Source organism: Balaenoptera ricei, chromosome 11 (genome assembly GCF_028023285.1).
Source record: "Balaenoptera ricei isolate mBalRic1 chromosome 11, mBalRic1.hap2, whole genome shotgun sequence".
Taxonomy (NCBI): Eukaryota; Metazoa; Chordata; class Mammalia; order Artiodactyla; family Balaenopteridae; genus Balaenoptera; species Balaenoptera ricei.
The window spans coordinates 22,029,485-22,045,037 of NC_082649.1; the positions used below are offsets into that span (position 1 = coordinate 22,029,485).

A 15,553-nucleotide genomic window follows, 5' to 3' on the forward strand; every position below is an offset into this window, starting at 1 on the left:
ATGCAGTGTTTCTGGGACTTTCCTCTGACCAACGAGTGCGAAGCCTGGGAATCTGTATTTTAACCAGCTCTCCAGGTATGCTGTTTAAAACTAAATCACTGGTTTGGACTATACTGCATAGAATGTATTAAGATCTTCAGGACCTTTCTAGGGTCTCCAGCATCAACTTTCTCAGGCCTCTAGCCATCAACTTCTCAATCTCGGCGTCACACACACCAGGGAAAGTGCTTTGCAAAAATCTCCAGGAAAATGAGTCTGAACACAACCTGGCGGTCCCGGAGTCTGCAGCGCAGGCGCAGAGCCACGGCCTCTGGTATGCTGCCCATTCTCCCCATCGTCTCTGTTCTCTAACAGATCATCCGCTCCAGGAGAATTAGGTCGGGGCCGTTGATCAGGCAATGACTGGCCCCACATACTGACAAGGACACGACCAGGAGTCTGAGTGGAAGAGTGTCTGTGACCTCGGGAACCTTGGTGAGCGCGGGAGCAGTGGGTCGACGCAAGGGTTTCCCATTAATCCTTCCGGCTTCCTCAAGCCCCGCGCACTAAGGTTCTGTCTACGCGTGGGTCCGGCCCAGGGTGTGTCCCGGCGCTCGCCTCGAGGCGGCCGGTGAGTGGGGCACGCCGGGCTCCGGGGCCCGGGGCCTGGACGGGTGGGCCTGGAGGCTCTAGGAAGTGGTCGTGCGGAAACACTCAACTCTCTCGGGGGTAGACCGGCGAGAGGTCCAAGGGTGGTCTGGCCGCAGATCCGGCCGAGAGGTGCCTCCGCGGCTGGGACGCGGCACGGTGTCTCTGAGCGGCGCCCAGCGCTCACCTTGCGGGTGGGCACAACCTAGTCCCTCAGCTGCGCTGACAGCAGGTGGTGTTCTCCGGTGAACCCCTGGGAGATGGAAAAGCTCAGAGTTTCATTCCGCTCCGCTCTAGCTGGGCGAGGAAGGGCTTCTGTACTCGGGGTGTTTCCCAGATGCTTACCGTGTGCCAGGCACTGTTCTAAGAGTTTTTACCAGCGTTAACTCATTTAATCCTCGCGTTAACCCCATGAGATGTACGATTATTATCCTCATGTTACAGATTTTAAAATTGAGGCACACAGAGATGAAGTACCTTACTTAAAGTTACAGAGCTTGAGAGTAGTAGTATTTATTTTATGGTTCTGATGATGACGGTTGTACTTCAGTATAGTAGGTGTTGTTAGGGGTATTGACAAATGCTGTATATCAAATTCTGTGAATTTGTTGTGACTTTGAACCAATCTTCAAGGACACTGTTGTCTGAAGACCATCTTTTGGTAGGCCTGGAGACTTGACTGTCTCTGTTTTAGAGTTGAACAGAGGCTGCCTAGGCCCTCCTGCTGACTCCTGTGCATTCGCAAAGGCTCCAGGAAGTAGTCAGCCCGATACCAGAAAGCAAAGCACCAGAAGAAGAGCTATTCCAGAACCCTCAGAACCTGCTTCCTTCGGAATGAGATAATTTCTTAATATTCAAGGGAGTATATACAAGGGAAAATTATTCCAAGATCAGCAATTGATTATAAGAGAAAGTGGCATGGTCAAAAGAATTTCAGATGGTTAAGGTAACAGGAGGGGGTCAGGGCTGTGAGGGCTGGAAACTTAGTCATATAAAGAGGAGAATGGGGTTTGCTGGTGCTGCAGCACTTTGTGACCACTGTACTTTCGAGAATAATGATTTGGTAAGAATACGATATCTATAGACCAGTAAGGTGATCCAGGTAAAACTAAAGTATGAGGAAGAAAGGAGAAAAAGAGAAAAGGAGAGGCAACATTCCACATCATGGTGGAGCAACCCCTTGTATGAAACCTAGATAAGGGTATGGTCCTAACCTTGTGGAGACAGAGACCTCCTAGCCTGTCTGAAATATATCTGGGGGCTCCGCCTGAGACCTTTGTCATATCCACCGGCTCTGCCTTCCCCATTTCATGTGCATCCTCCAAAGCCAGGAAAAAGAATGCATCTCTCCACTCTCTAGAACAGCAGCACAAATCCTCTGAGAGCATCTTTCCCTAAATGTATACTATCACAATTTAAAAACTAATTCATTTGAGGTAAGCACAGCAGTAATATCTCCTTATGTCATAGATGATATTCTTTATAGTAAGCTTTGCCATTTATAATGTGTAGCATTCACAGAAGCTTTGTGAGAAAAGACAAGGGAGTACTAGTAATGACATTTTATAGTGTGGGACCAGCTTTTCAAAAAGGTGAGTGGCTTGCCCAGAGATGCACAGCCCTGTGGTGGAGCAATATCATCTGCCTTCTGTTTTGACTCTCAGGAAGAAGCGACTACTGCCTACTCCCTTTGAACTCATATCCCATGTGAGGAAATCGATAAGCAGGCTGGATTATATGCCTCGGAACACCTAGAGAGTTTAGAGAGAGTTTGGACTCAGCCCAGACCAATTCCCTTTACCTTTTCTCATTAAAGAACTAGGGACTTAAGCCCAGACATAAATGTCTACTGTCATTTTCTTTGTGTCTGGGAGGAGGTGGGGTTACTTTAGGACATTTGTTTTACCTCTTAATACCTAGGGTTGCATTCACCTGGCCCAATGTGGACATTACTAGACCAGTGACTCTGGATACCTTAGGGTAACACCTGTTATCCCCAGATTTGCCCTTTACCAGAAAGAAAATGAAGAGGAGGTGGAAGAGGGAAAGGCAACTTTCTATCTCACTATAGGATCGTATACCATGTATGTTAAGGATTCTTCCTTCTTTTCTGGAAGTTTGTGCCATCTCGCCAAGTGGAGACACATGTATTTCTCTTTTCAGAGAATGTCCCTTCTTAGGTGAGTGTGGCAAATTTTGCCCAGTATGGGATTAGTCCCTGGTTACCTGCTGACTGCTTTTGATGTCTTCCTCAGCACTCCCTTGCTCTATTTCAGCATTAGGCGATTGACGTCTTTCTCAAACAGTTTCCTCTGAAACATGGACCTTAGGCTCTCACATGTCTCTGGGGATTTGAAAAAGAGTCTGTTCATTCTAGTCTTATCCCCTTAGTCTAGGCAGATGGGTCTGTGCCTCAGAGTTTGGAATCTAAAATTAAATTCCAGGAATCAGACAGCTCTGGACTAATCAAGTCCAACATCTTCCTTTTACAGATGAGGATACATAAAACCAGACTAGTTATTTTTCCTTGGTTTTTATTTAGCTACCAACAGAGATATGATCAAAATCCAGATTACTTGGTAAATGTAATACCAAGTAATTATTTATACCACGGGGTCTCTATCTGGTGTTTCACTGATTTATGCCAAGGATGTCACTTGCTTTGTGGTGGCACTTTAGTGGAAGCCAGGAAATTTAATCCTTAGTTTACACAGATAGGGCTTTTAGTGTGGTTGGGACTTATTGCAGCCTCTCAGGATAGTCATCTCTCAGAGGTAGTCACTCTTGTGTCAAGGTCATGCTGGTGTCCTTGGATCAGTGGAGTTTAGTTCCTTGGCCCTTTAGAGGCCATATGAATGGAAAGCATGACTCAAGTGTTCTTTCCCTGCCTGTTGAGAAGCAGTAAGTATGATGTAGTGTAGTGAGTTTGAGTCCAGGATTTATCACTTGGCCTTGGGCCAAATTACTTATCCTTTCTGTACCTCAAATTCTTCATTTGTATTTTGGAAATAATAATAGTAACCCTCTCATTGTTGTGAGACAAAAATGAGTCTGTATTCATAAAATGCTTAGAATAGGCAGACCCAAGAGAAAAGACCAAAAAAGGGCCTTTCCAGAGGCTGCACCTCCAAGTCAGGTTCCTTTCACAGTTGGGTTCTTTTTTTTTTTTTTTTTTTTAATGTAGAAACTTTCCCCAATGTGGTTTCTGTGTGTCTGTCATAGGTGTCACATATACAAACACATAATGCATAATACAGTTATACATGTCATGAGCTTATTTGAAATGCAAAAACAACTACATCTTGGGACTCTTGTACTGCACTCTATATACACATTAAATTATAATTATCTTATATCAAATTGGCATATTTTACCAATCATCAAGGTATTAATAAGCATGAGAGTAAACCCTCAACTTCAAATTGGCTCTCTCCTTTGAACTCTGTCCTAGTTCTCTCTATGTTCAGGAGATCCTGCCTACTTTTAGATGTCCTGTTTTAATGGTTCTAGTGAGTCAGTTTATAAAGATCTTCACATTTCAGATCTTCCTGGTTTCCCTTTGTCTCCAAAAACCTGAACAAAATCTCTTCTCAACAATATCTCTTCTCCAAGATGGAATGTAATATGTAATAATGTAATAATATTCCACTATGTACAAAATTCCCACTGTTCCTACATCACCTTTATGGCAGTGTGGGTGTTCTCAGATCTTCAAGGACTTCTGCTGGGGACAAGGACTTTTGCTTTAAGGCTTTAGAGGCTTTGCAATTTACCGCCTGAGAGAGTCACTATTTATCTATTGTGTAACTGTTAATACTTTAGTTCCATTGCACTAGAGAAGTAATTCTCTACCTTTCAAACCTACCATCCCCTTTACTATCTTGAAATAAAATTTATAGATAATATTAACTACCTATAGATATAATTTCCAGAATATCACTATGTTACCTTAACTGTAATATAAAGGAGAAAGAAAAGGAAAGTAATTTATAATAGAATAATAGTTTTTCAGCATGTAAATGATTGGATGAAATAGACACTTGTACCTATTCATAGAATCATGTGAATAGAACAGCTACAAATGCAGACTGATACGTGAATGTTGTATTTGTGAATCTAATGTCATGAGTGGCTTGATTTTCCTAAAATGGCGAACAATTCCAAATATCATTCAAAGAAAAAGAAGTATATTTCCTTGATTTTCCAATACATAGCAAAGTTGTGCAAAATACTTTGTATTTATTTGTAAAGTAGTTCCAGTCTCAGGTAACCATTAACAACTCTTTTGAAAGTCTGGCAGGATAAGGGACATTCTTTGTTTTACAGGAATCCCTGACCCCCACTAAATTCTAATAGCCCCATTCAATCAATATGACAACCAAAACCAAAACCAAAACAAAAACAAAAAAAACCACACACACAAACCCTCACAAATTCCCAAAACTCTCCCTAGGAGGTGATATTGCTGCCTTGAGGATTACTGTAATAGAGGAGAGAAGTAACAGTGAACTGCCAATAGAATAATGATGGAGTAGCTTAAGGATCTGGGCTGCAAGAATGTAGGCCAGCCAACCTAAGCAGTAAGACAAATGCCTACTAAGGAATGTTAGCGCCAAAAAGTGTGCAACTGGATTTTATTGCAAGGTTCTAAATAAATTAGAAAATCTGACTTCTCAGCCAACCCAGTGGTAGAGTTTTGTGTTCCCTGCTTTCAGTTGAAAGGCATGTTCTTCGCAAAGCTGGACACAGACAGCATCGTCATGTTGCTCTTGAGGTTCTCCATGGATGGCTTCTTCGTGAACATCCTCCAAGATTCATTTCCACATATGGGAGGTTCACAGTCTCTGAGAAAGGCAAGACTTTTGAAACCAGATCAACTCTTAACCTAGTGGATCTTAAATTGTGCTGTGAGCAGAAACATTAGGGGAACTATTTTACAATTTGTTGCCTACTGTCATGCCCAAGGGCTCTGAATGAATTTACAAGAAAATGGGTTAAAGAAAAAACTTCAGTGGGGAAACAGAGTCCAGAGAAGGGCTGGAAGAGTAGGCACAGATTCCCATATCCTCCCCATTTTACCAACAGAGCCAGGATGCTCTGCTAGACACTCAGTGTAGGTCAGTATTCTAGGAGAGGGCCTTGCTGCTCTTCCTTATTGTAAGGCAAGTGTTAGAACAACCTTGTGAGTGGGGAGATAAACAGACTGCTTGGTACAGTCTGAATGTGGGGTGCCAGCTTTTTACAGGAATCATCTGGGAAAGCTAGCTGCCTAATACCTGGAAACCTTGAGATCCTTGGGAAGTGTTGGCCCTTCTAGCAGAAGGAAGAAGTCACCTGTCCTAAGGGAAGCTGAGTTTATGTTTTAGACCCTCTGGCTGTGAGAAGAATGTTTGGTAGAAAGGCTGGTCCCAGTGAACACATTTTTCAGGCAACCTAGAGAGTGTTTCTAAGGTTCATTTTGGACAATTCAACTTGTCGAGTCATATAAACTTAATAAATACAAATGCCTGGGCCTCATTGTACTTAACTAGGTCTGAGGTAACGCCCAGTATCTAGAGTAACAAGTTCCATAAGTGATTCTGATGGATATGTGTATAACCTTTCTTTTGGAACCAGTTTTAGCCCAGAACTTTCAGATACCCATTTTCTCCAGCCCCTCCTGCCACAGCCTCTAAAAATGCACACTATGGTTTTTGTTTGTTTGTTTGTGGGGTTTTTTTTGGCTGCACTGTGAGGCTTGTGGCATCTTAGTTCCCCAACCAGGGATTGAACCTAGGCCCTCAGCAGTGAAAGCACGGAGTCCTAACCACTGGACCGCCAGGGAATTCCCACACACTATCTTTTCTATAGATCAAAGCATTAATGTTGAGCTCTCAATAGCCCTGTGTCTCCAGCACCAATAGCCTTGTGTTAAATCATTTCCAATCAGCAGGAATCCCAGCATGTGAATTGGACATGATCACCCAGTTGGAGAAAGAACAACTGTAGACACTGGATCTTCAGGGAGCTGAAGAGGGGAGTGACCAAAAATATCTGTCTAGGTGAGTAGTATCATGAAAAGGCCACCAATCTGAAATTTCGGAGACATGAGTTCTAGTCTAAGCTCTTGCAATTTGCTGGGTGACTTAAGTTACTCACTCTGTTTTCTATCTGTCAAATAAGCAAGTTGGCCTTGATGAACTCTAAGTTAAGATCTGTCATGATGAGCTCTGTTAATCCTCTGAATTCTGTGGTTGTAGACTTGTTTAGAAGAATACCTAAACTAGCTGGAAGAAGGGTTGGGGGATCAAAGGGAGATCAAATGGGGATAGCAGGGTAATAGTTATAATTTCTGAAATTCTGTTTTCTCTCTTTGCCAAGAGAATGGTTACATCCAAGCTTGATACAGGCTTCCTCACTTTTTGTATTTTGGCAGGGGGGTGGTGGTTATGTTTTCTACATTTGAGAGTCTTTACTTTTCTCATCCCTTTCCTTTCTCTCATTTACCATAACTAATTGGCTACAATAGTTAATAGCTCATTTTACTTTCTAATCCCCTATTCTCTGCTCATCAATTGATATATCTGCTCATGTCCATTTTGGGGGCTCAGCATATTACCCACGCCCCTACCTGTATTTCTTGATGTCTCTGTGCACCCACTGTGAAAACTCTGTTATCACTTCTGGCCTTGTTCACTTCTCTTTCATTGTCCCTTTTAAGTTTCTGCCCATATAAAGTTGCCAGGGTGCATGAATTGCAAATTAGTTGTCTTTTTTTTTTCTGCTGGTTTATTTTCCTTGCTCTCCACACTAAACACAGGTGACATTTGCACTTTAAATGTCTTTCAGATAGGGAGATTTGAACTGAACCAAAGCATCAACACCAATCAGGCTATTTCTGAAGAACTAGAGTTTTCAGGGTCAGCAATGGAAAGTCTCCGAAGGAATACTGCCCAACATCCTATGAATGAAGAAGTCTGTAAAAGTGAGGGCCAGTTGTCAAGGCAGACAAAATGTCCTACACAGAAGAAATCTTCTTTTGAGAAAACAGCAATCAGAAAAGTGTCAGTGACCCTCAAGGAAATTTTCACTAGGGAGAGAGGCCCTGAATCCAGTGAATTTAGTCCAAGCTCAAAACTTAATACACGGCAGAAAATTCCAAAGGGAGCCATGTCCCCCGTATCTAGGAAAAACTCCAAAGATAATTCAGGCTTAATTAAACACCAAAAACTCTTTCTGCAAAGGAAACCTTGTAAATGCAATGAATGTGGTAAAGCCTTTAGTTACCAATCAGACCTTATTGTCCACAGTAGAATTCATGGTGGAGAAAAGCCTTTTGCATGCAATGAATGTGGGAAAACTTTTAGCCGAAGTACACACCTTATTGAGCATCAAAGAACTCACACCGGAGAGAAACCTTATGAATGCAGTGAATGTGGAAAAGCTTTTAGCCGGAGTACACACCTTAGTCTACATCAGAGGATCCATACTGGAGAAAAACCATATGAATGTAGTGAATGTGGAAAAGCCTTTAGCCGAAGCACTAACCTTAGTCAGCATCAGCGAACTCATACTCAAGAAAAACCTTACAAATGTAATGAATGTGGGAAAGCCTTCAGTGACCGTTCAACCATAATTCAGCATCAACGAATACACACTGGAGAGAATCCCTATGAATGCAGTGAATGTGGAAAAGCTTTCAGTTGGATCTCATCTCTTACTGAACATCAGAGAACACACACTGGGGAGAACCCCTATGAGTGCAGTAACTGTGGGAAAGTATTCAGTCGGAGCTCATCTCTTGTTGAACATCAGCGAATACACACTGGAGAAAAGCCCCACGAGTGTAGAGAGTGTGGAAAGGGCTTCAGTCGGAGCTCCTCCCTTATTATTCACCAGAGAACTCATACGGGAGAGAAGCCTTACAAGTGTAATAACTGTGGGAAAACCTTCAGTCAGAGTTCATCTCTCATCAGACATCAGCAACTTCACACTAAAGAGTAATATCTGTGCTTTCCTTCATGTTAGCACAAGAGCACACAGCATAACCTCCCACAGCTGAAAAGAAACATATATACTTGTTTGAATTTTCCTTCCTACTAGCTAGCTCTAAGCCAGTTTCAAGCTAGTCTTCCTTCCTTTTTGTAAACTAAATACTCAAATGAGTGATCAATCCAACAAGGGGATGACTTTTAAAACCTAACGTATTCACCCTAATATTCTGGAGGGCTCCAACTTAGAATATACAGCTACCTAACACCTTGCAGTTCCTCACCTTATCTATTCCATGGAGCTTGGGTCCCTGAACAAACAGTGAACCCTCTCTTTCCCAACCACATCAGCTCCTTCACTTAAAAGAGGAAATCCCATGTGTGTGTATTTTCATGCTTGCTGGCTCCAGTAGCAGAAGAGAAGGAGCTGGCTTCAGATTAGGACAAAAAATTCCCACCAGTTTGGGGATAAAAAATTCAGTCTCAAATTAATATGGACAAATTTTTCTCTTCATTCCTCCCTTACCTTTTTTGCTATAGCATAGTTTCCTCAAAGTATAGCCCATAGTTCTAATGTGCCTAACTAATCCCAGTGTTATCTTATCCTTACCAAGAAGGTCCTAAAAATCTTAGCTCCTCCATTATCTTTTAAAAAATTGCTGCCCTATTTTAAAAACTTTTCTTTTGTTTACAGACTTCATGAAACATATACCATCTGGTTCTGACTCTCACCAGCCTTGTTAAGCTGATCTGTCAAAGACAAACTCCATGCCTCTTTCTCAGTCCTTTTCCTACTTGACATTTGCAGAATTGGCACTTTTGGCCACTCCTATGCCTTAAAACGTGAGCTTCTGGGATCCATTGTTCTGTGCTGATCCACACTTTTCCTACCTTACAGCACTTCTTTGATTAACAATGATCAGCTCTGTGACTCTGGGCAAGAGTTGGACCAGAATAATTTCATTTTATTGGCTTATAGTACTTCATGTTATTCAATTAGATTGTAAGCTTCTTGAAAACAGAAATCTTGCTTTAGATCCCTATAAAACATCACACAGTGCTGAGTAGTCACTAAATGCCCCATAATTATTGCTTACTGATTCCTCTTTATCTATCCTGGGTAATCAGTCTGCTAGGATTTATTTGAAATGTCTTGATAGTTGATTTCTTTCTCTCTATTCCTACTGCTGCTGCCAAGTCCTCAGTAGTTTGGGTCTAGATTACCAGAGTAAACACATTGTTGCTGCTCTTGTCTCCCTGTCTTTATATAGCTGCCTGACTAAACTATCACTTGGTTCAGAAAGAATCCACAGTTTCCCATTGTCCCAAGGAAAAAGTTCAAAGTGCTTTAACTTGAAGACCTTGCACAGTTGGATCTATTTACTTATTTTCCATTACTCCCCAGTACAACTGGGCAGCCCTGTCCTTTGTCTCTACGACACCCTTTCTCTTCACACTTGGCTCCTCTTCAAACTATTCCGTGGCACCCTTTTACATACCCTGCTTTCCTCCCTGTATCTCCAGAAATCTATCCATACTTTATAAAAGGCCCTGGTCAGGTCCTGCCTCCTCTGTGATAATTTCAGTCCCCCCCCCCCCCCCCCCCGCTTCTTAGAAATCCTTTACAGTGATGGTTTGCCTTATTCTCCTGTATTACATACTTTCTTTTTCTGTTCTCTGGTTCTGTCAGGTGCTTTTTTCCATGAACTTTTTTGAAGTTAGAAATTGTCTTAAATCTCTTAGAAGCCCCATCTAATGCTTAGTACAATACAGGCCTGGATTGTAGTTTTAATCTAAATCAGGAGGGTTTAATTTAATAATGCAGTCACTTTACTCTTTTGAATGGAGAGATTACCTCATAAATATTTTGGTCCTTTTTGTCCTACCTTGAATTATATACATTAAGCCTTGGGACTGACTCTCCTTCAGAGCTCCTGGGATGCTGGCCTCTTGGCTTTCCACTTCATGAGACTGTTTTAAGGAGTAGGTGGGTTTATTCATATAAAGTGATGAAAACAGTGCCTAACATATAGTAAGTGTTCAATAAATGCTAATTGTTATGATTCTATTCCTTCATATCTGCCTGTAGTCTTTTATTTCATCCCTAAAGGGTCTGTAACTCCACAGAATGGAAAACTAGGATCACAATCAAATAAGTAAGAAGATATTTCTTCTAACTGTCATCACAGACAATTGTCATCTATTTTATTATAACTCTATTGTGTGTCAAAAATGACTCAAGGCAGCTTACACGATATGATAAAATACAAAACTGAAAAAAATACAAATCAGTATTAAAGAAGAAAATGCCTAGAAGATCAAGATTATGACAAATTATGGTATGCCAGATAGTTATTCAGGTATGAAAGTGAGATGGTCATTTGCTTACATTGTATTTGGAAGGGGAGAAAATGTCCATTCTTCAAGGAAAGCCTAATAGAGTTAAGATGAATTTCTCCACTGGCCTTCATGTAATTATACAATGTGCTTGATAACAAAAAATTAATATTAAATTATGTGTTCTCTACAACACCTAGCATATATAGTATGTTTTCCAGTGAATAAATATTTAGTTCACAGGAGAAGTCTCAGAAAGGCAAATATAAAGATTCTTCTTGGGGTGGAGTGGGGTTAGAAGGAGCAGAGGGTAGAGATAATCAAGTAATTACTGGGTGCCAGAAGAAAAGCTCTTTTTACACATTTGAGTCTCTTAATTTACCACATTATGGGATGAAGAAACTGAAATTTACAGATGTTAAATAGCTTACCCAAGGATCAGGATTTGACCCCACTACTGGATCTCTTAAGCTGGGCCCTGGCAAGATCTGGGAAAGAAAGAACTGTGTAAGTAAAGGCATAGAGGTGGGAAAATGCTCTGTTTGTTCCAATAGATGAACTGGACTGTCTATGGCAGGGAGTTCAGTGAAATAAAAATGAAAAAGTTTATTTGGAATTGGATAACTAGACAGTGGCTGCCCTGAGTCCTAGCTTGTGTGTGGATTTAATCATTTAGGCAATGAGGGAATTACAGGAGGTTTTTGATCATGGTAATAAAAATTTGGTTTGGGGGAGAAGATTAATTTGGTAGAGGAGACAAGGTGGTTTGGAAATGAGAGAGACAGCACGCAGAAACTAGGTGAGGAGCTGAAGTATTAGAATAGTGGTATTGTGGAACAGAGCAGTGGTCAGATGAAGAGACAGTATAAAGGAAGGATCCTATGAAACTGGTGACTAGATACGGGCAAGGTAGAAGAGAGACCAGCACTTCCTTAGTTGCCGTTGTTAACTTTCCTGTAAGCTACCTAGTGTATGGAGGGAGGAATTTCTGATACACACTCAGCAGTTAGCCATGAATACAAAACATTAAAAAGCTGAACGCCTGATATGATTAACTTGCATCTTTAAAGTCGATTTGGAACCAAAAACTTTTGGGATTTCTGGTGGGGAAATCGGGTCAGAAGATAAGACTGATCTGGTGTGGGGAGCTTTATTCTAAGGAGAAACAGAGGGTTTTCCAATGCAGCCAAAAGCACTGTGACTAGACTCACACTGAACAATGTCTTCAAAATAATCTCCGTCTTTGCACGGAGCCCACATCCAGGCGCTCGGCGTGGGCCCTCTTCTGCGAGCCCTGCAGGGGCTCCCGCGGAGGCCAGCTGCCTTCCCAGTCCTCGCTCGTCCGGACGCCTAGGCCATTCCTCGGGAACCCGGGTAGGGAAGGAGGCGCGAGAGTGCGAAGACCACCGCGGGGGTAAGAGCCTCAGAGCTCTGCGCTTTGGCTGTGCTCCCGGACTTTCATGGTGACCGTTGTGTGCTCCAGTCCCCCCCATCAAGGCTGCGATGGCCACTCCTAGAACCACCCGATGGGGGCCAGCGACCACCCCAGACGCCATCTTCTCGCTTCCCCAGGGGCGCTCTGAAGCAAGATCGGCCAAAGAGCTGATACTACATCTGAGAACTACAATTCCCAGAAACCTCGGAGACTCGCAGTCGTCACAGCGCCCAGACTCCATTTCCCAGAAGTCTTAGGACCAACTCCCATCCTTACTGAAAACCTTATGTGACGTCATCGACTTTCTGCTGAAGATTCTAAAGGCTGTCGGGGTGGGCGGTGCCACGCCACGTTTCTGGATGGTATCCTAGCTTGAATCTCTGTCACTTCTTTTTCTAAAAAATTGATAAATCAGAGTGAAGCTTCCACTCTTTTCCGTTAGATTTTATTCATTTAACATGTGTTTTCCGTGCCTACTCTGTATTAATCCGCTTTTCTGATTTGTGGACTGTGAGATTGAAGATGAGTCACTTTCTTCGCTAAATATTAATTCAGCTCCTTTAAAGAGGCCACGATCCTTCCTCAACATTCTCCCTGCCACCCAACCCCTCACCCTGACACACACACACACGCACACACCCTGAAAAGCATAAAGGGATGAAAAGCAAAAAATAAACACTGGTCCCATCACTCATATAATCCCTGGACATATTAGTAAATGTTCTTTCAGACTTTTTTTTTTCTTCTTATATCTGTGTATCTGCATATGCTAGATATGGAGATGGATTGTGTGTACACGTTTATACATAACAAAAAAGTTATAGTTTATACGTAACAAAGGATTTACTATATACATACATCTTGAACTTTCCCCATGTTAATATTTTCCAAAATAATTTTTAATGGTACCATCAAAGAACTAATCCTGTCCCTGTATTAGCATTTCTTTTCAGGCTTCCTAAACACCAGTGTTTTTATTTAGAACCCCTAGCAAATGCTTCAGTCTGCTGTTGTCAAAACAACTTTAAAAATTACTGTTAATTTTATTAGTTGTGATAATGATATTATGGTTATGCTTAAAAGGAAGAATAAGTCCTTATTGGTTAAAAGATAAATACTGACCTGACAAATGATGTCTGGGTCTAACTTTAAAATATTACAGGAATAAATAAAAGTGGGGAGTCAGGGAGGGATTGCTAAACAAGACTGGCAAATGTTGATTATTGTTTAATCTGGGTGAAGAATACACTGAAGTTCACTTTTCTATTTTGTGTCTATTTGAAATTTTCTGTAATAATTTTTTTTTTTTTAATGTATACTAGCATTCCTCTTGGAGCAGTGTGGCCAGCTAATTCCTTCCAACCTCATGTTCAAGTCATCCTTTGACCACTGCCCAAATGAAGAATTTTCACTTCCATTGTCATTTCTGTAATGCTGACTGATTCCTTTTCCTGGGACCCATCTTCTGATTAGTTTTTTCACAGTACCTCTGAAACTAAAGTAAGTCTCAACTCTTTACAGAACACTCCTTTTACCTTCATGCTCTCCTGCATCTCAGTCTCCTCCTGATCTCTCCTATGTACATGACTTTGGCATCTGGCTTATAGTTTTCTGCTGTATTTCACGTCTCATTTCATTCTGAGTGACATCAATGTGCCTGACAGAGTAACTGCTCAGTAAACATTTGTTGAATCAATTAATGTCCACGTGGATGAATCATCCAGCAAACATTCTGCCTTTTATCTGGAACTCTGGGGTCTTGGCAGGCAGGAATCCCCGCGCTTGTGGGTAATACAGCATCTGCTGCCCATGCTTTTCCTCTCCCACCGGTGAATCTTATCCTTCCCTTTTTAATTCTTGTTCCAGAAGTCCTCCTCCGACTCTGCCTTTAAAAGGTGCCTGCCATCTGCTCCCCACGCACAACCTTCTGTCCTTCACACTTTCCACGCCCACCACTTAGCTTCTATCCATCCCAACATTGTCAGAGACACCATTTCTTTCTGCCTCCTTTAGGACTTTGCTCTCACACTCTTTCCACTTTTCAATCTCTCCTTTTCTAGTGACTCATTTCATTATCACTTTAAACAAGTCTAGTAGGTCTCTCCTATTTAAAAACATCCTCATTAAATTCACATGCTGCTTTAGCCACCAAGCTAATTCTCCCCTAGAGCTTCCAGAAGGAGTGTGACCCAGCCAACACCTTGAGATTGGCCTAGTGAAACTGATTTCAGACTTCTGGACTCCTGAACTGTGAAAATAAATCTTTTTTTTTTTTTTTAAGTTATACAATTTTTATTTATTTATTTATTTATTTATGGTTGTGTTGGGTCTTCGTTTCTGCGCGAGGGCTTCCTCTAGTTGCGGCACGTGGGGGCCACTCTTCATCGCGATGCACAGGCCTCTCACTATCGCGGCCTCTCTTGTTGCGGAGCACAGGCTCCAGACGCGCAGGCTCAGTAATTGTGGCTCACGGGCCTAGTTGCTCCGCGGCAGGTGGGATCTTGGGCAATGCTGGGCCATAAGCCTCCCAGAACTGTGGTTCCAGATTTCTCCTGGCCCCAAAGTAATCTGCTCAGAACTACATTGCTCAGAGGCCTCAGTAATGATATTTTTTGGACCTGGACCTTGAGCCTTCATGCTTTCTCACTAGTCCAAGATCAAGATGAATGCCCCTGTGCAAGGGTGAGTTCATCCATGGCCCAGGCACCCACCTGAGCCCATCTGAGGCAGAGGTGTGTCCAAGACAGGGTCTAGAATACAGGTTCCATCACACTGTGAGGTCATTCATATCAGTCCCCCTTTCCCTCCCCTCTCCACACCATCTTCTTGAGATGTAAACAAATCCAGAGAGAGGTAAACTTCTTTGACTTTTCTCTTGTCATATTGTTAGGGGAACCACTGACCGAAACTGCCCACGCTGGCCAGGCCCTATAGTAACCACTTGCATGAGTGATCTTAAAACAGGAGGTCCTGGTAAGGAACTCGGAACTAACAAGCAACCTCCAGATAGTGATCACACATTCTCGGTGCCCTGCATTTGATCTGATGGTACCTATGAATAGATCAAATTAATGGAACAAAGTAGGATCTTCCATGGTTAATGACAAATTCCCAAATAAATTCTGTTCCCTCATATAGGAATCATAGTGGCAAAAGGACAAGAGTCTTTTTGTCCATTCCAGGC

The 15,553-nt window shown here is 42.2% G+C and overlaps 1 protein-coding gene across 2 annotated transcripts; it reads left to right on the plus strand.

Moving 5' to 3' along the window:
• Positions 1 to 389: 389 nt before the first annotated feature.
• ZNF391 (zinc finger protein 391) lies at positions 390 to 10,161 on the plus strand. 2 transcript variants are annotated; one of them, XM_059938168.1, is made up of 3 exons: positions 390 to 474; positions 6,560 to 6,668; positions 7,456 to 10,161. In XM_059938168.1, the coding sequence occupies exon 3, from the start codon at positions 7,534 to 7,536 to the stop codon at positions 8,608 to 8,610; it is 1,077 nt and encodes a 358-aa protein (XP_059794151.1). In that variant the 5' UTR covers positions 390 to 474; positions 6,560 to 6,668; positions 7,456 to 7,533; the 3' UTR covers positions 8,611 to 10,161. The 2 variants fall into 2 exon arrangements, with proteins under 2 accessions (XP_059794151.1, XP_059794150.1); XM_059938167.1 differs by lacking the exon at positions 390 to 474 and adding an exon at positions 573 to 610.
• Positions 10,162 to 15,553: the final 5,392 nt, after the last annotated feature.

Excerpts from the sequence above, each read along its gene's own strand:
- ZNF391 (XM_059938168.1), top strand. The coding sequence starts at position 7,534 with ATGGAAAGTCTCCGAAGGAATACTGCCCAACATCCTATGAATGAAGAA.